This window comes from Hyperoodon ampullatus (assembly GCF_949752795.1).
Source record: "Hyperoodon ampullatus genome assembly, chromosome: 17".
NCBI classification, from domain to species: domain Eukaryota; kingdom Metazoa; phylum Chordata; class Mammalia; order Artiodactyla; family Ziphiidae; genus Hyperoodon; species Hyperoodon ampullatus.
The window spans coordinates 63,298,044-63,316,386 of record NC_136930.1 but is presented as its reverse complement, the minus strand read 5'-3'; the positions used below and the strand labels follow the sequence as shown (position 1 = coordinate 63,316,386).

At 48.0% G+C, this 18,343-nt stretch overlaps 2 protein-coding genes across 12 annotated transcripts in view; one reads left to right on the top strand and one right to left on the bottom strand.

The window, feature by feature from the left end:
- MTSS1 (MTSS I-BAR domain containing 1) overlaps positions 1-6,422 on the top strand; it is a 161,368-nt gene extending 154,946 nt beyond the window's left edge. For 3 of the 10 annotated variants that reach the window (XM_079722207.1, XM_079722206.1, XM_079722208.1), the window contains 4 exons: positions 2,011-2,205; positions 3,489-3,662; positions 4,013-4,175; positions 5,578-6,422. In XM_079722207.1, coding sequence (XP_079578333.1) covers positions 2,011-2,205; positions 3,489-3,662; positions 4,013-4,175; positions 5,578-6,278 — 1,233 coding nt within the window. In that variant the 3' untranslated portion in view covers positions 6,279-6,422. Of the gene's footprint in view, positions 1-1,055; positions 1,176-2,010; positions 2,206-3,488; positions 3,663-4,012; positions 4,176-5,577 lie in introns of all 10 variants that reach the window. The other 7 variants (XM_079722211.1, XM_079722210.1, XM_079722213.1 and 4 more) reach the window with 5 other exon arrangements.
- A 2,856-nt stretch (positions 6,423-9,278) lies between these two features.
- NDUFB9 (NADH:ubiquinone oxidoreductase subunit B9) lies at positions 9,279-18,046 on the bottom strand. Of its 2 annotated transcripts, none has more exons than XM_079722767.1 (4): positions 17,921-18,046; positions 14,510-14,702; positions 13,819-13,932; positions 9,279-9,502 (listed from the first exon to the last, which is right to left on the bottom strand). In XM_079722767.1, the coding sequence occupies exons 1-4, from the start codon at positions 18,019-18,021 to the stop codon at positions 9,371-9,373; spliced, it is 540 nt and encodes a 179-aa protein (XP_079578893.1). In that variant the 5' UTR covers positions 18,022-18,046; the 3' UTR covers positions 9,279-9,370. The 2 variants fall into 2 exon arrangements, with proteins under 2 accessions (XP_079578893.1, XP_079578894.1); XM_079722768.1 differs by lacking the exon at positions 17,921-18,046 and adding an exon at positions 15,583-15,652.
- Between the last annotated feature and the right edge of the window lie 297 nt (positions 18,047-18,343).

The following is an 18,343-nucleotide window of genomic DNA, read 5'->3' as shown; positions in this document are numbered from 1 at the left end:
CCTTGCCATGAATACAGGGACGCTTCCAGGGAAATAGTAGAGGAGGCGCAGACTTCCTTATACAAATGGGATGAGATTGCAGTTAACAGTGAAGAAAACTTAAAGCAGATACCTGGGTGGGCCCAAAGCACTATCCTGGGGGACCCAGTTACATGGAAGAGATGGTCATTGTCACTCATCCATTCAGCACTTTTAAACACCTGCCACATGCCAGGACAGGACCAGAACGTCACGAGGTAGTGGTGAGCTAACAGGCAGTCTCTGTCTCTGCCCAAGGTTAGGAGCTGGGAGCGGTTTCCCTGGCCGACACCAGGAGACTGGCAGGGACTGGAGGGTTAATAAAATCAGGCTGAAGAGATGTTTTCGCAAGCCAGACCTCCTTTCCGTGATGTCCCAGAGCTCGCCAGGATGCTTCATCTCTCCCTATGACGGCCACTGGAAACATTGCCCTAACCACTGGGCTTCACTGCCTCAAACCTCAGAATCACTCCCCAGGCAGAGAGACCTAAAATCATGTCTTGTGAAGATGCAGCTTCATAGCTGGAAGCCACCCACATCCAGAGGTTGCATGGGACGAAGGGAGAGAGTCCAGGAATTAGAGCCATTCTAGGCAGACATGGAGCAAAAACCCAAGTTGGGGGTCAGTTCTCTTGGCAGTAACGCCTGGACACCTGAGAGATGTAAAAGTCATGGCATCCCTTGGGCCCTGGGCCTATGGCACAGGAAGAAAGGCCCTAGAGAACGCAGGGAGTCCAGCGCCTTGAGCACACTCCCCTGTGCCAGGCGCACACAGAGACGGCGGGGTTCTGGGGGCCTTGCAGTCCGGCAGGTCTGGGGCTCGCTGGGTCTCACGCTTCCTTTCCAGGGCTTGGAGGCCTCTGTGTTGGTGCAGCTTTGGGGGGAAAAATAACCCTAACCCTCTGCTTCTCTCATCCTTCCCTCTCCTGTATGCATGTCTGTCTCTCCGTGCGTGCCCTAATCCCTGCCTGCCCCCCACCCTTTTATGTTTTATGACCGTCCTTTTTCGGTGGCGTGTGGCCCCTCCCTGGCTGCAGAACTCGTCCAGCTCGGCCTCCTCTGAAGCCTCGGAAACCTGCCAGTCCGTGAGCGAGTGCAGCTCGCCTACCTCAGTCAGCTCAGGCTCCACCATGGGCGCCTGGGCGTCCACGGAGAAGGTGACCGGCTGGGGTTCCAGCCTCTCCCCCATCCCCTGCCAGCTGCTCCCCGCACAGCCGCAGGAACCCGGAAACTCAAAATCTCCACCAAGCGTGGCCCCTCTTGGGGCCAGAGGGAGGGACAGGACTGAGGGCTTTTTCCAGAATGGGTGCCTGGCCCTGAGCAATGACTCTGCGGTCGTCCAGAGGGAGAGGAAGGGGTATGGGGAACTCGGAGTGTGAAGGCTTCTTCCCAGGACATGGGTGGTCATCCGTCTTCCCCCCTTCCCCTCCCCTGAACCCCCCCACCCACCATGGCCTCCTCTTCACCGTGCCCTTGGATGTGACACTTCACTGCGTCCGAGGCTGTGTGCTTTCCTGCCTTTTAGTTGCAATCACCCCACCCTTCACCCTGATTTGGAATCTGCTCCTGAACAGTGATGATTTTGGAAACCTGGAATGAACAGCTTTCAGTTGACGCTTTTCAATTTTAAAATTTGCACGAGATGAGTGAATCACCTTCACTATGAAATTATTAGTGAAATAATTGAAAACCATTGAGAGCACTAAACATTAGGGACACTGATCATTTCCAAACTATTCTAAAATGTAGATAAAATAGTTCTGCAACTGAATACTTACTTGGTGTCAAATATGCGGGCATTGTTTGCACCGGTAGCGCTTTTCTCTCGCATCCTGGACCATCCATGAGTGGCAGAGCCCTGATGTTTGTTTTATTTGCAAATATTCAGATCTCCCCCGTCCCTTGAATGTCAATGCCATCTTGTATCTCCACACTCATCCTCTTATATTAATTTTTTTTCCTTTTTTCCTCCCTTTTTTTGTTTGTTTCCAGTTGTCTAACGGGTTTTCTCACTATAGTTTATCAAGCGAGCCCCACGTGGGGCCCGTAGGGGCGAGCCTTTTCCCTCATTGCCTGCCCGCCTCCCGCCTGCTCCCTCGGGCCACCTCTGTCCACCTTCCAGACTACGCTCATTATTACACCATTGGGCCCGGCATGTTCCCGTCATCTCAGATCCCTAGCTGGAAGGTTTGTGTCTCTCCGCCCTCCCCCGCCCCCCCGTCCCTCATTGCCTCTGTGCTCACCCCTCTGCTGCCCCACGATTCTCACCCCACCCCCACCCCTTTCCTCTCACACTCTGCCTTCTTCCCCATGACACCTCCTCCCTAAGTGAATTCCCACTGGGGAGAACCGGAAAGCGGCAGGCAGCGCTGAGACAGGAATGTCCACACGGAGCTGAGATTGGAGGAGCTCCCTTTAGGGGACACCAGTTAACCCCCGTAAGACCCCAGTAGACCCAGATGCGGCATTGCAGGGATGTCGCTCCCAAGTTGTAAGTCCAAGTTCTGCCCTCCCGGGGGTTTCCTGAGGGTGTCACTGTTATCAGGGAGGATTGTCCTCCTCGGCCACGTTCCCCAGACTGTTCCCTGGAACCCTTACTGGGCCATGGTAACAGAACCATGCCCCAAAATGTGGTTTGGCTTATTATGTTTTATCTTAAAAGGACCTGCAGACTTTATTTTTAGTCTTAATTGTTTATATTAAAACATGTTTGCTTTAATATAAAAACGAAAAGTTTTTATATTATTTCCTAGCAAGTCCGATTGATGCCAGGATATTCTACCTTTACTTGGAGAGGAGGTCCCTAACTTGAATAGTAGGCCCCTAGGCGGCCCGCCATCTCCAGCAGGCCTTGACTTCCTCCCTCACAAGTGGTGCAGGCCCCTCAGACCCCTCAGAATCTCTCTTCTGGCCCAGGGGCCTTCCCTTCCTCTGTGAGGACCTCGGAGAGCACATCCTGAAGCGCCCTTTGGGGCGGCTTCCCAGAAGTAAGGTTCAGCCTCAGGGAGAGTGGCTGAAGTCCCCTTAGCGCCCCCCCGTGGCCACTCCAGGCAAGTGAGATCATTTGAGCCGCTAGGCCCCAGCAGGGGGCCCCCACACATGGGAAGGGAGGGCCTGGTCCCTGGGGATGTGCTCTCCACTGGCCGGTGCCTTCAGACACCATAGGCAGTTGGTCAGTTGTTTGATGGCTGTAACTGAGTCTCCCTCAGGCTACCTGCCCCGTTGTTGCGGGTTTTCAGTCTTCGGGCGGATGGGAGGAAAGGGGAGGTACCCAGGGGACCCCCAGAGGATTTTCTGCTCCCTTCCTCTAGTGCCGGGTGAGGGCAGAGGAGGGGCTGCTGGCCTGTCCCAGCCTGAGCTTCCCCCGAGGGGACCAGCTACCTTCTGTGGGCGGGCAGCTGTCTGGAGGCTTCTGTGGCCTCCCGGTGGAGGCAGAGGCCCTGGCGCCTGACCACACTTGTTCCACTTAGGACTGGGCCAAGCCAGGACCTTACGATCAGCCTCTGGTGAACACCCTTCAGCGCCGCAAAGACAAGCGAGAGCCAGACCCCAGCGGTGGAGGCCCCGTCGCCGCGGGAGGCACGCCCGCCGCTGCCGAGGAGGCTCAGAGGCCGCGGAGCATGACCGTGTCGGCCGCCACCAGGGTGACGCTCTTGTTCTCTACAGCTGGCTGGGCCCCTGGAGACCTGGCGGGGGCCACGTGCTGGCCAGCAACTGGAGGGATCCGAGCCCCTTTCCCCTACTCCCTGCTACAGCATTCAGAAGGCCCCCAGGGAAGGCCTTGTATGGCAATTAGACTCGAACTTTCTAGAGCCTGGGTAGGGTCCAAGCAAGTTGGCAGCCCCCTGGGCCCACAGACAGTGGCGGTCACGGGAGCAGAATAGGAGTCCTGTTGAGGCCCCCACTGGACGAGGAGTGCAGAAAGGCTCTGGGGGTATCAGACAGGGGACTCACGGCCCCGGTGGCTCATCTGTCTCTTTCCTCCCACCTGCAGCCTGGAGAGGAGATGGAGGCTTGTGAGGAACTGGCCCTGGCCCTGTCTCGGGGCCTCCAGCTTGACACCCAGAGAAGCAGCCGGGACTCGCTTCAGTGCTCCAGCGGCTACAGCACCCAGACCACCACCCCCTGCTGCTCCGAGGACACCATCCCCTCCCAAGGTAGGAGAGCCTGAGCTTTCCAGCCGGGCTTCCTGAGCAGTGCCAGGTGAGGAAGGAGGCCCTCCCCGCTGGGAGGAGGCAGACGTGCGGGAGTCCGTCCAGCCACAGTAGAGCATCTTGGAATGCTCTGGAGGGCTCGTCTGTAGTTGTCAGGTCGCTGCCATGCAGGAAAGTGGCCAGATTTCACAACTTGGTTTGTTTCTCACCATCAGGGTACAGGGATGTCCCAATTTGAAGGCAGACAGATGTTGTTAATGATAACGACATCATTTGTGTTCGGCACTTTGTACCAAGCACTTTCTTTATTTTCCCATTTATTCTTCACAATCGTTTATGTCATAAGTCTATTTATCCCCATTTTACATACATGGAGACTGAGGCCCAAGTTCACACAATAAGCAGCAGAGCTGGAGTTTGAGTCGAAGGGCTGTCAGAGTCTGAAGCCCAAACTCCAGCCAAATTCTCTCTGAACTTGCCTCCCTCACCGCCCGCCCCAGCACACACACACAAGCCAGCAAGATGGCAGGCTAGCTGCTAGGAAAGCTCTGTGAGAGCTGACCAAGCCTGTCGGCAGTCCTTCAGGCCAAGTCTCTAGAACAGTGGGTCTCAGTGGAGGGCCACTTTGCTGCTCAGGGGACATTTGGCAACAGCTAGAGACATGTTTAGTGGTCACAACTGGAGGGCGTGCTGCTGGCATTTGGGAGACGGCCAGGGACGCTGCTGACCACCCATCATACAGCACACAGCTCCACCACCACCCCGCCACAGACCTTACCCGAACGTCAGAGTGCCGCTCTTCAGAAACGAGGTCTATGATGCTCAGTCTGTATGCTACCCCGCTCCCACGTGACCCCATTTTTGGAGAGAAAGTGAGCACCCCTCACTGATGGAACCTGTCACTGTGCCTTGTTTTCGGAGACTCGTTACCAGTAGCTCCACTGCTTTTCTAGCCCTCGCCTAACGAGTTGATCGTGAGGGAGGTAGTGAGGTCTGTGATGGTCCGTGTGGGGTCTGTCTCTCGTGTCAGATTCCGGGCTGGAGGGCTTGTAGAGGTTACTTCCTCTTTCCACCCCCTTTATTCCTCCCAGAGGTGCTCAGAGGTAGCCTCGCTGCGGCCTGGCGGTTTTGCATTCTTCACCGCTCAGCGGTGTTTGCGTGCGGGCCTACTGCGTCCAGTGCTGCTCTTGGTGCTCAGCGTTCCCTTGGTGAACGAAACGACGGTCTCTGTCAGGGAGTTCTTAAGATGGTGAGGGCTGCTAAGGCTGGCCCGGAAACCCCGGAAGGCTTGGGATGAGATTGCGGGCGAAGTACCTGGCCTCTGGGGCCCTTTGTCCTCCCAACACAAAAGAATCAAAAGGCACAGCCACTGCCTCGGCGATTTCTAATCGGATCCTATGATCAGTTTCAGATTACGATTATTTCTCTGTAAGCGGTGACCAGGAGGCAGATCAGCAGGAGTTTGACAAATCCTCCACCATTCCGAGAAACAGCGACATCAGCCAGTCCTACCGACGGATGTTCCAAGCGAAGCGCCCAGCCTCAACTGCTGGCCTCCCCACCACCCTCGGACCTGCTATGGTCACCCCAGGGGTTGCAACCATCCGACGGACCCCTTCCACCAAGCCTTCTGTCCGCCGGGGGACCATAGGAGCTGGTCCCATCCCCATCAAAACACCCGTGATCCCTGTCAAGACCCCCACCGTCCCAGACCTCCCTGGGGCGTTGCCAGCCCCTCCAGATGGGCCCGAGGAGCGGGGTGAGCACAGCCCCGAGTCGCCGTCCGCGGGTGAGGGCCCCCAGGGTGGCACCAGCATGCCCTCCTCAACGTGGAGCGGCCAAGCCTCCGTCAACCCTCCTCTTCCAGGCCCGAAGCCGAGCATCCCCGAGGAGCACAGACAAGCAATTCCAGAAAGCGAGGCCGAAGACCAGGAAAGGGATCCCCCAAGTGCCACTGCCTCCCCAGGCCAGATTCCAGAGAGTGACCCTGCAGACCTGAGCCCAAGGGATGCCCCGCAAGGAGAAGACATGCTGAACGCCATCCGCAGGGGCGTGAAGCTGAAGAAGACCACGACAAACGACCGCTCAGCCCCGCGCTTCACTTAGGCTCTCTTAGGCTCACAAAAAATGCTGCCGGTGGGGAACGAACTGTCTAATTAATAAGACCTAGTTTGTCTTGATCCATTCCAATCTGTAATCAAACAAAAGATTTTGTAGGCAACTCAGAACACAGCTCTTTTGAAAGTACTCGACACCTTTAGATAAGAATTAAAAGCAACATATGTAACTGACATAACCTTGATCTTTTAATTTGTAAATATTGAGTTTTCTTTCTGCACATTTTAATCTTAAGTTTCCCTTTTGATTTTTCTGAAGGTGCCAAATTCCATTTTTTACGAGTCTTTGTAAAATTTTAAATGCATAATAAGGGGGGGAGGTCGGGCAGGGGAACCACGAAGTAGTAATTTCAGAAAAAAGGGTAACTATACTTAGCTTTTTTTTTTTTCCTTTTCTTTCCTGCAAGCTTTTGTAGATGCATTGTAGTAGTCTGGCTTAGACACAAATTCAAGTTATTGTAATGTACAAACAAACTGGGTACGGGGTAACAATCCTATTCAAGTATACTACATTCGGAATGAGGAAAGCGGGAGTCAGTTGATGCGCAGTATTAGGTCGGTGAGGGAACTCTGGAAGCGGCAGGCTGTGTTGGGACTAGGGGAGGGTGGCGGGAGGAGCACACTGTCAGCACAGCCGATCCCGTTACATTTCAGAGTAGCCTCGTAGGTTGAATTTCTAGTAGCTTCATGGTAAATGCATCCGAGTAGGCCACACCGGGTTGCAGCGTTTGTCTCTGTAGGTGTTTAAGGACTTCCTTTCTCCCACGACCGCTCCTGACTGCACACAGCACCCACCTCCAGTCCCGTGCATGCTGCCGCCACCGGGTAGACATAGAACCCCCCACTGCAGTTACTTGTCTGTTAGTTACACCCACGTTCATTGAATCCAAACACATCCAGAAGGGTAAGGCAGTTTAAAAAATGTGAAAACATTTAAAAATGATTGCTAGCAGGGAATTCTTAGATATAGCAAATGCCTTTTACTTAACCGCGCCTAGCAGGCTGGGTGCGTTGAAAAGCCCAAATATTTTGGAAAAACTGGAGCGGATTTAACAAGGGTAACCAGCTTGGAGTCTGGCAACTTGCCAATGTGTTTACCAGTCTGGGGGCTTGTTTTTCTTATCTTCTTTTAAATAAAGAGAGTTAATTGGCTTCATCGAAGCCAATTAAACATCGAAGAGAGGAGGATTTATTTCTCGTCACTGGGAATCTGACCACCATACTGTCCCTTTTTTTTTTGTATTCTAGGTAATGTTTTTTGGAATGGATTTCTGTCTTTTCTTTTCTAAGTGAAAGTTAAATTTGATATAATGCCCATCCCCTAAAGCCAGCAGAGATTTGTAGATTCAAAGGGACCACGTTTGGGGAATGCAATGGTGTTTAAAAAAGAAAGCCAGCCCCTTCGGGTCAGTTGAAAGTGCTCGTTTGGGACCGAACCTCTCAAGGAATAGGAGCCTGGTGGGTCCCACAGACCCTGCAGATCTCTGTTGGCTCCAATCGTCAATTACATAATCTTCTGCTTTAACACATAACTGCACTGGATGTGAAAGAAACGTACCTGTATAGTCAGTGTTCTCTATATTAACATTTAACACTGCTGTGATTGCTCAAAAACATTTTATGTTACGGCTTTCAAGCAAAGGCATGATTATTAGCAACTGTTTAAGCTTTTTTTCTTTGAAAAACAAGCTCCATTTACAGAATATAAGCAACAGTAGTGCCTGTGGTTTAGCCCACCAATCTTGACTAAAAGTAGCTGATGCATTGTGCATATGATGCTTGAGATGGTTTTTGCAAAAGCAGAAATCACTGCAAGGTAATTACGATAGATAAAAGTGGTATTTTAAACCTTTGAAATAAATGGATGTAACTGTACCTTGGTACAGCTTTTCACTTGTTTAGTTTTTAAACGTTAGTATAATCTGAATAAATTTAATATAAAATGTTGCCAAATTCAATGTAGAAAGAATGTGACGAAACGCCTTGGGTAGTTCTGTTTGTGTTTTTGCATATTGTAAAAGCAGTGTCACGGCTAAAAATAAAGAAATCGTTTCTAAAGGTAAATTATTGTGGTTTAGTTGCTAGTTTGTACTGAGAGTTGACCTCTCCCTGTGCAGTTTTTTGTTCTAAACTTGTATAAATAACAATTGTGTAACGTGTCTCCCTTTTACCTTGTATCAGTTGCTTCAGCCTACATTATAAATAAAGAACCACTAGAAAAAAAAAGGCCTGCATTTCAAGTCTTATTAAAATTCAGGTGGAGGTCTTAGTGAAGTGTTAGAAAATGGACTGAGACTCAGACTGAGCTTAGTTAGAAAACTGATAACATCATTTTTGTGCACTTTAAGAACACTAGTTGCCTGAACAGTGAGTTACCAAGAACTAAAACTAGCTGGGCTTGGTTGAGCTTTAAAAATGGCTTTACCCTTAAAAAAAGAAACTTCAAACATTTAGAGTTCTGCTACTCTTACCTTTTGTGTCTGCAGACAATCCAAGCTACGGTAGAGGGAGCAAAGCTGGAAAACTGCCTCCAAAATAAGTGCCACAAAAGTGTCATCCACATTGGATGCCATCAAACTCCACTCCTGAGAACCCCATAAACTCCATGCTTATTTGCTGAATGCGTGCTTCTTAGTAGTCCTTTAATCAGAGCTAAAATTCCGTTAGTGGAATCTAGAAAACAGAAAAGGTATCTTATGTCCTCAGTATTGGCATGCCTCTTCTTGGCTTCTTATGCCCTCCAGTCACCATAGCTAGTTTGAGCCTTCAACTCAAGTTTGTTTCAACTAAATCTTCAGAGTAAATCTTGTATCTGGTTCTGCTGCAGTTTTCCCTTGATAGCATGTGTTATCAGTATGACTTAATGGAGAAGAACAGAATACATCTGACTACGTTTCAGGTACTTTTCTTTATATGCACAACTGCTAAGAAAACGACAGTGGCCCAGTCACCTGGCATCATGTTACTCCTCAGAAGAACACATCAGTCATACCATATGGAGTTATTTTATTAGGGCAAGTGTATGTCCTGTAACTTAATTCACTTGCGAGCGTGACTGGTGAGGCATCTTCCTCTCTTTCTCTACATGGGCCGCTCCCGGGGCCTGGTCACAAAATGCCACCACAGTGGGGGCAAATCACCTTCCTTTCGGGCTGGGGGCAAAGCTTCAGTTCTGGGACCACCAAGCGGGGTTTCCTCCTGCAGCTGCTTAACCTAGAAGGGGGGGTAAGGAAGGAACAATTAGAAAAGGAGTTGAACTGACTGTCCAATCTCTCTGCTACAGGGAAGTGTCGGCATTGTTTCTACTGTGTCACATGACACACCCTGATCCTCACTACTGAAGTGTTTGTATATACCTGCATTATCTTTTTTTTTTATGTAGTGTCCTTCCTTGTCTCTTGTAACATTCTTTATTTTAAAGTCTATTTTATCTGATATGAGTATTGCTACTCCAGCTTCCTTTTGATTTCCATTTGCATGGAATATCTTTTTCCATCCCTTCACTTTTAGTCTGTATGTGTCCCTAGGTCTGAAGTGAGTCTCTTGTAGACAGCATATATGCGGGTCTTGTTTTTGTATCCATTCAGCAAGCCTGGTGTCTTTTGGTTGGAGCATTTAATCCATTCATGTTTAAGGTAATTATCAATATATATGTTCCTATGACCATTTTCTTAATTGTTTGGGGTTTGTTTTTGTAGATCCTTTTCTTCTCTTGTGTTTCCCACTTAGAGAAGTTCCTGTAGCATTTGTTGTAGAGCTGGTTTGGTGGTGCTGAATTCTCTTAGCTTTTGCTTGTCTGTAAAGCTTTTGATTTCTCCTTCGAATCTGAATGAGATCCTTGCTGGGTAGAGTAATCTTGGTTGTAGGTTCTTCCCTTTCATCACTTTAAGTATATCATGCCACTCCCTTCTGGCTTGTAGAGTTTCTGCTGAGAAATCAGCTGTTAACCTTATGGGAGTTCCCTTGTATGTTATTTGTCGTTTTTCCCTTGCTACTTTCACTAATTTTTCTTTGTCTTTAATTTTTGCCAATTTGATTACTATGTGTCTTGGTGTGTTTTTCCTTGGGTTTATCCTGTATGGGACTCGCTGTACTTCCTGGACTTGGGTGGCTATTTCCTTTCCCATGTTAGGGAAGTTTTCAACTGTAATCTCTTCAAGTATTTTCTCAGGTCCTTTCTCTCTCTCTTCTCCTCTGGGACCCCTATAATGTGAATGTTGTTGGGTTTAATGTTGTCCCAGAGGTCTCCTAGGCTGTCTTCATTTCTTTTCGTTCTTTTTTCTTTATTCTGTTCTGCAGCAGTGAATCCCACCATTCTGTCTTCCAGGTCACTTATCCGTCCTTCTGCCTCAGTTATTCTGCTATTGATTCCTTCTAGTGTAGTCTTCATTTCAGTTATTGTATTGTTCATCTCTGTTTGTTTGTTCTTTAATTCTTCTAGGTCTTTGTTAAACATTTCTTGCATCTTCTCGATCTTTGCCTCCATTGTTTTTCCGAGGTCCTGGATCATCTTCACTATCATTATTCTGAATTCTTTTTCTGGAAGGTTGCCTATCTCCACTTCATTTAGTTGTTTTTCTGGGGTTTTATCTTGTTCCTTCATCTGGTACAGAGCCCTCTGCCTTTTCATCTTGTCTGTCTATCTTTCTGTAAATGTGGTTTTTGTTTCACAGGCTGCAGGATTGTAGTTCTTCCTTCTACTCTCTGCCCTCTGGTGGATGAGGCTATCTAAGAGGCTTGATGGGAAGGACTCTATAGCTGCATTATCTTTATGCCCACATTTTAACTCGGACACAAAATCTGTTCTCCTTAAATGTTTTCCCATTCTTAAAACAGCAATGCTGAGAACAAACCCTCCTCCCCCACCTCTTACTCATTAAGCAAAACCCTGACAATTACCATTCCAATTCCCCCTTGTTATGGTCCCCCGCCCTCTTTCCCCCCCAAAATGTTTATTTTTGTGTGTCAGCTAAGAGGTCTCCAAAAGCACTATTAAGAAACTTCGATTTGAATACATAAGGGATGTTAATTTAAAAGCCCCCCAAATAGCAATGAGGACAAGAAATAACATGAAATCACAGGTACAAGTGTGCTGAGTTCTGCCCCCACTGCCCAGCTACCCCTTTTCCAGCGATCTCCAAGACCATCACTGTCCTAACAGAGGAGGAGACCTAAGACACCCACTTTCCAGATCCATGATTTTTTGAAGCTTCCTCCAAAAAAACCAACTCTGGATTGTGGCTAATCTGAGCCTCAAGCACATGTGCTGTTTAATAATGTCAAAGAGACGGAATTGGTAAAGGAGGAATGTTTTGGGGAGAGGTGGTTATCACAGTGATCAGCTGCAGGATGAATCTGCTGCTCTCCATGAATAAATATGCCTTGAATTCCCAAATGCTGACATACTTCTTAGAAAACACTGCCCTCCTTGGTCACAAAATTATGAATTTAAGTAACCCACTATCCAAGCAGTGTCCCCTTCCAGCTCATTTGCTTAAATGCCCCCTTGAAAATAATTCCTGAAACTCACAGATACTCTGCCAGTTCACAGGTCCTCACACCCAACTTGCCCTTCTTTCTGCATCAGCCTCCCTGTCTACTTCCCTCCTTTATCCAGCTAGATTCCATCACGACAATCACTCCCTCTTGAATAAGTTCCTCGTCACTCTTGACAGTGGACAACCACACCGTCTACCTTCAAACCTGCAACCATACAGCTTAGTATTGCTAAAGAGAAAAAAAAAAAATACTGGAACAAACTGGTGTCACAACATGTGAATTACTCCCAACTTCACATGGGCCTTCACCACCACGTGGCAATCTTACTGCTATTCTCCAGCAAGCTCATCCTCTGCCCACGATTATCACACCTTTTCCACATTCTCCAAACATGCTTTGCCCACTTCCTGGCTTTTCCTGACTTCACTTAAAGAAGAGAAGCCATCACATTGAAGTCTGTCATTTCCCCATCATCAAAACTTCTAACCCAAATGTATTTATACACATCTTTTGTCCAATTAGAATGGAGGAAGAATCCCTTCTCCTTCCAAAGGCCCCCGCACATGCTTGGGATCCCGCCCCTCTTCTCAAAAACTTTCCTTCTGTACCTATTCCACCACTCTTCAGCATTACCAATTTCTCCCTCAAACCCCAGATCTAATCAGCATATACGCATCATTTATCTTAAAAGAAAGTAATCCCTCGGCCTCCAGTTACTGCCCTGTTTCTTTGTTCTCCTCAGGAAATCTTCTCAAGAGTCATCACTCCCTCCTGTTTACTCTTCCTCACCTTCTGATCAGTCTTTGTGTGATAGAAATGGCTCTAATCAAGGCCACTAATGCCCTTCCTGTAGCCAAAACCTTTGGATGTTATTTCTAGTACTCACTCTATCCCATCAAATCAAAGATGACTTGGCCCCAGCCATTCTTGTTTATTTATTTATTTTTTTGGCCATGTGGCGCAGCATGTGGGATCTTAGTTCCCCCACCAGGGATCGAACCCATGTCCCCTGCAGTGGAAGTGCAGAGTCTTAACCACTGGGCTGCCAGGGAAGTCCCCCGGCCATTTTTGAAACACCTTCTCTTGGATCTAAGGATCTCAAACATTTCTGTGGCTTTCCCTCCACTTCCTTTACTGGAGAGAGGGCACCCAGAAGAGGCCCTCATTCCGTGGCTTTTAAAACAACTGGTAACTCCCGCATTTCTAGTTTGAGCTCAAGTCTCTCCTTTGAGTTGAGTTCCAGATTCATACATCCAAAGTCACCCTCTGGCACCTGCACCTGATGTCTCATAGGACTCTCAAATTTAACATTCGTAAATTTAACATTTAAAACTGAACACTTGATTGTCCCTTTGACATCTGTTTTTTCCCCTCTTCCCTATCTCAATAGACACCACCACCAACCTCCAGATGTTGAAGCTTAAAACCTGGAAATCCTTCTTGATTCTTCCCTGTCCTTCACTACCCCCCGCCCCCACCCCCCATCCAATCCCTCTTCACATCCCTGCAGACAATATCCTGAATCTACTTCCTTCCATATCCACTGCACCCACCCTAGTGCTAGTTGCCATAATCTTTGGACTAATCTACTGCAATAACCCCAAACTGGTCTCTCCAATTCTCCACTTGCCCTCTCCAATATATTTTCACACTACAGCAAGATTGACTTTTTTAAAATATAAATCAGACATCATGAGTGGAAAAATACCCAAGGTGCTGGTGGAGAAGGTTAAGGGACTGTAGGGTAGAGCAAGGTCAGGCAGAGGACTATGGAGGGGAAGGAGGGAAGAAGCAAAATCAGAGAACAGAAAAGCCAAAAGACCAGGGAACACATTTTAACCTATTTCTAAGATGGCTGTAAACGTTACATTTAACACACTTGAAAGAGAAAGTATATCTGAGAGGCAAGGGGCCAGAGTAACTGTCGGAGCTGGAATCTGGACCTCTGCACATGGGGAACCAAACCTCAGCTCCTTCCAGGTGTTGACCATGTGGGCCAAACTACATGGTAAAACACAGGCAAGACTCACCTCTCGCTCCCAGCTTTCTCTCCGCAGTTTCTTCCACTGCTCTCTCTTCGCAAAGTAATCAGGATACATTGCCTTCTCGGAAGGATGCCAGTCATCTAAGCACCACTCGGGAACCTGTCAGGAGAGGAAATCACGGCGTCATTCCACAGGACACATTTACATGTCAAGGGTAGGGCCTGCTCAAGAGACAGAAGACAAAAATCAAGGTGCATTTTTATAACCATTCCAAGTACCAGACTGTTTCTGACACTAAGCAATAAACAGCAGAGGACCGAGACAAAGGAGAATGCCTTAGAGTGAAACAGCCTAGGGATGAAAAAGAGCAAGGTCAGTCCAAAGAGAACTGGCATCATCCCTCCCCTACCTGAGTTCCCTAAAGATCCAACGTGGCTGTATGTTATTTGGAAATATCACTTAGAATACTAAGCACCAATTGAAATTGGTTAACTTTAAGGTCCCAAAATGAGTTATTTACCAATTCCTTTAGCACTTTGCTTTGCCAGAAAGTTTACTGCAAGACCTTAGCACTGAATTTGGAAAGAAAATGATGGCATCTGGGAGAGAGAAAACTGACACTGAAAAAAAAAAAAAGTGTAACTGTCAGGAAAGAAATGTCCTAGCTGCCCCTAAAAGGGCAAGTGGTTTCCAAGGCTGAGGTTCGGGATTTGAGACACCTGTGGTCCTCACCTACCTTGTAACACTCGTATCTCTCATAGGAGGTACCCCCAGGAGACTCAGGGAAGATGTATGGCTGAGGATGCTGACGGTGCCAGAACTCTTCCTCTGCCTCCCTCAGCAGCTGGGTGGCCTTCACCATGTCCTTTTCATTCTTATGTTCATCAAACCGAGCTCTCATCAAACAAGCAAAGTACCGGTATTTGTCCCTGAAACCAAAATGATTTTGGAGATTAGAAATGTTATCTACTCAGTCAGGCAGTATTACTGTCTGACAAGAGGCAGTACTTCCACTAACACCTTTCAGGTGAGTAGCGTGACTTCCCAGCCCCTCCCTGGACCCTGTCAATGGAGCAGCCGCATCATTACGACGGCTTCCCTGGCAGCCCCCCAAACACCAGCAACAAAAAGCTACTATATTACTGATAAATACAACCTAACCCCTTTCCCCTGTCTCCTCTATCGCCTCTGTAGGATCATTCAACATTCATTCAATGACAACTTACTGCATTTCCTCCTACCTTGTGCTAGGCACTGTGCTAAATTCTGGAGACACAAAGATGTAGAAGGCACGCATTACTGATACATGGTGCAAAGAGTGTTGCTCAAATCAGACAGACCTGGGTTTGAATGCTGACTCTGACACTAGCTGCCTGACCTTAGGCAAGTTTCGGTCAGGTTCTAGAAGAAACCATGGGCAGAGATCATTTACGGGGCTTTAAAATTTTTTTTTATTTTTTATTATTTTTTTTTATTGTAGTTGATTTACAATGTTGTGTTAGTTTCTGGTGTACAGCAAAGTGATTCCGTTATACATACATATATATACTTTTCCATATTCTTTTCCATTATAGTTTATCACAAGATATTAAATATAGTTCCCTGTGCTATACAGTAGGACCCTGTTGTTTAGTTTATATACAGTAGTCTGTATCTGCTAATCCCAAACTCCTAATTAATCCCTCCCCCCAATTTCCCCTTTGGTAACCATAAATTTTTCTTTGTCTGTTTCTATTTTGTAATTAAGTTCATTTGTACCTTATATTAGATTCCACATATAAGTGATATTTATCTTTCCATTTGACTTACTTAATATATAATCTCTAGGTCCATCCATGTTGCTGCAAATGGCATTATTTCATTCTTTTTTATGGCTCAGTAGTAATGGGGCTTTGATAATCCAGGCCACAGATGACAAGGGCTTGAAGCAGGCAACAGTGATGGATAGTGACAAGAGAAAAACATTTAGACTACAAAGTTACAAGAGTAGGCCATGGAGTCAGATAGCTTAAGACTGCTTCAGCTCTGCAGTTCCTAGCTGTGTAACCCAGGGTAAATTATTTAAAGTCTTTAGGCCATGGGTTCCTTCTCCATAAAAGAGTTAATAACAGTACCTGTATCTTAAGGATGTCCTAAAGATTGGATAAACTAAAACACATCAGCACACTTCAGACAGTGCTTGGTACATCCTTCGTGCCCAACGTAAGCTACGAATATTATTACACTGGGGAGAGAATTTACAAAAATCAGTGTCCAACGGCATACAAGTATGTGTGTCGTTGGCAGAGGGGTAAGTAGGGAGTACTTGAAAATAATGCTAAGACTTAAAGCTGAGTGACTGTATTACTAGTAATGCCATTAGCTGAGGCAGGGAATTTGGGAAGAGAATCAAAATGAGGTAGTGAAAAGAAAAATACGTTCAGTTTTAGAGAGCTGTAGGTAATCTAGCAAACAGCTGGAAATACACCTCTACAGACAAGTGAGCACAGGTGGTAACTCAAGTCCCAGCGTTAGATGAGGCTGCCCAAAGTATACACAGCAATGACCAAGGGCCTAGGATGGACCCATGCAGAACAAATAGCGCCATGAGGGCAAATGGAAGGAAGAGAATCAGGCAAGTACTGAGAAAAGATGTTAGTGAGATTTAAAGAAATGACGAGTCAGTGTTATCATAGTAACTACGTTTATCCTTTCCTCCAAGATAATATTAATATTCTCAGATGTAGTTCAGCACTACCTGAATTCCTGATGGCTTGACTTCATCTTTATGAAAGATAATTCTCTATGTTACCTGTTTGTTTATATGTCCATCTTCCTCATTAATCCATAAACTGCTACAGCTGAGAAAGAAGCCTTATTAACTTTTATTTGTCAGCCACCATAGAACCTGAATTGCAAATTGTCAGATGAATAAAAAAATTAGGGAAGTAACTAACCCTACAGCCTTGAACCTGGCCGTCTTCCTGCCTAGCAAAGAGAAGTAGGTCGATGACTTTACAATAATCCCAAATATACAATCTGGGCTTCCAGGATCCTCTCCACAACTCTTCCAGACATACTCAGTTTCCCACTGTTTAGAGGTTTTTTTTCTCAGAAGCCCTTCTCCTGGGACTAGGTTTTAGGATTCTGCTAAGGGCATGGAGGCCTGGCATTCATACATCTTGGGTTGTCACCCCACCACGCATTGCATCTAGATCACGAAAACCTGTATGTTTTAAGGCTGTGTTCTAAGACTAGTCCCAGATGGACAGAGGGAGGAAAGAAGAAGAGAGTTATGTGGGAGGTAAAGAATTAGGTGGGATGTGAAACTAATGAAAAGGACTGAATGAAGCTAAAAAGAAGAAAGCTGATGGGAGGGGTGATGATGTTTTGGAGTTAAGACACCTGAGGTTTTTTTTTTTTTTTTTTTTTTGCGGTACGCGGGCCTCTCACTGCCGTGGCCTCTCCCGTTGCGGAGCACAGGCTCCGGACGCGCAGGCTCAGCGGCCATGGCTCACGGGCCCAGCCGCTCCGCGGCATGTGGGATCTTCCCGGACCGGGGCACGAACCCGTGTCCCCTGCATCGGCAGGCGGACTCTCCACCACTGCACCACCAGGGAAGCCCGACACCTGAGTTTTAATCCTGGCTCGGCCACTTACCAGCTGCTGGGCCTTGAGCAAGTCAGTCTCTTGCCTCTTATTTTAGCCTCTTATTTTCTCATCTATAAAATAAGGCTAAATAATCCCTAACACCCAGAGTTGTGAGGACTAAAGAAAATAACGCATTTATTATCACTGCCAGTACCAGGAACGAGAAAGTCACGAAGGAAGCTATTATTTAGTGAGCGCTGGAGGCATGACAGTTCCATGTTTGGCACTTCCTTTCTCTTAACCGTCATGCAACCCTCTGCGCTGGGTTCCGCGTCCGTTTTCCTGATGAGAAAACTGAGGCCCGGACCAGATAAACAAGTCTTCAAAGTGTCCCAGATGTAGGCGACGACACCTGCATTCGAACCCGGGTCTAGAGGAGGGCTCCGCGGGGGGCCGCGGAGGGGCCGCCTTCCCACCCCGTCCCAGAAGTCCTTGAGCCGCTCGGTCCCCAGAGCCTCTCAGCCTCTGTGGTGGCCGCCGGGGTCACCTCCCCGCGCTCTGGGTCCCCCTCGCCCACCTGTGGATGCACCACGACTCCAGGTGGCGAAGCGCCCGCTTATAAAGCCGCAGCACCTTCTGCTGGTGGGTCAGGTAGGCACCCGGCACCGACAACGCCATGACTGCCGGATCACCTTCAGCGGCTGCGGGGGGCTCCTGGGAAACCGGACGTCGGCGGTGAGGGGGCGGGGCTGCATGAGGGGCGGGGCGACGGACGGCCGCTTCCGCTTCCGCTTCCGTCAGGGAGGAACCTGGGCCAGCCGCAGTCATGAGTCGCTTCAAGTTCGTAGGTAAGACTTTCCCCCAGTTTGGGGCCTTTCTATCGGTTCCCGGGCCTCGTGCACCGCGGCCACAGGGCCCAGGACGTGAGCTCTCCGGCTTTTTGAGGGTTGAAAGTGCACTCCGTGGAGGAGGGTGCGGGGAGGCCTCTGGGTGTCGGTAA

Bases quoted from the DNA above. Each gene is read 5' to 3' on its own strand.
- NDUFB9 (XM_079722767.1), bottom strand. From the start codon at position 18,021: ATGGCGTTGTCGGTGCCGGGTGCCTACCTGACCCACCAGCAGAAGGTG. The intron at 14,703-17,920 runs GTGGGCGAGGGG...TTTTGGTTTCAG, and splicing joins GAGTCGTGGTGCATCCACAG to GGACAAATACCGGTACTTTG. The intron at 13,933-14,509 runs GTAGGTGAGGAC...CTCTCCTGACAG, and splicing joins AGAGATACGAGTGTTACAAG to GTTCCCGAGTGGTGCTTAGA.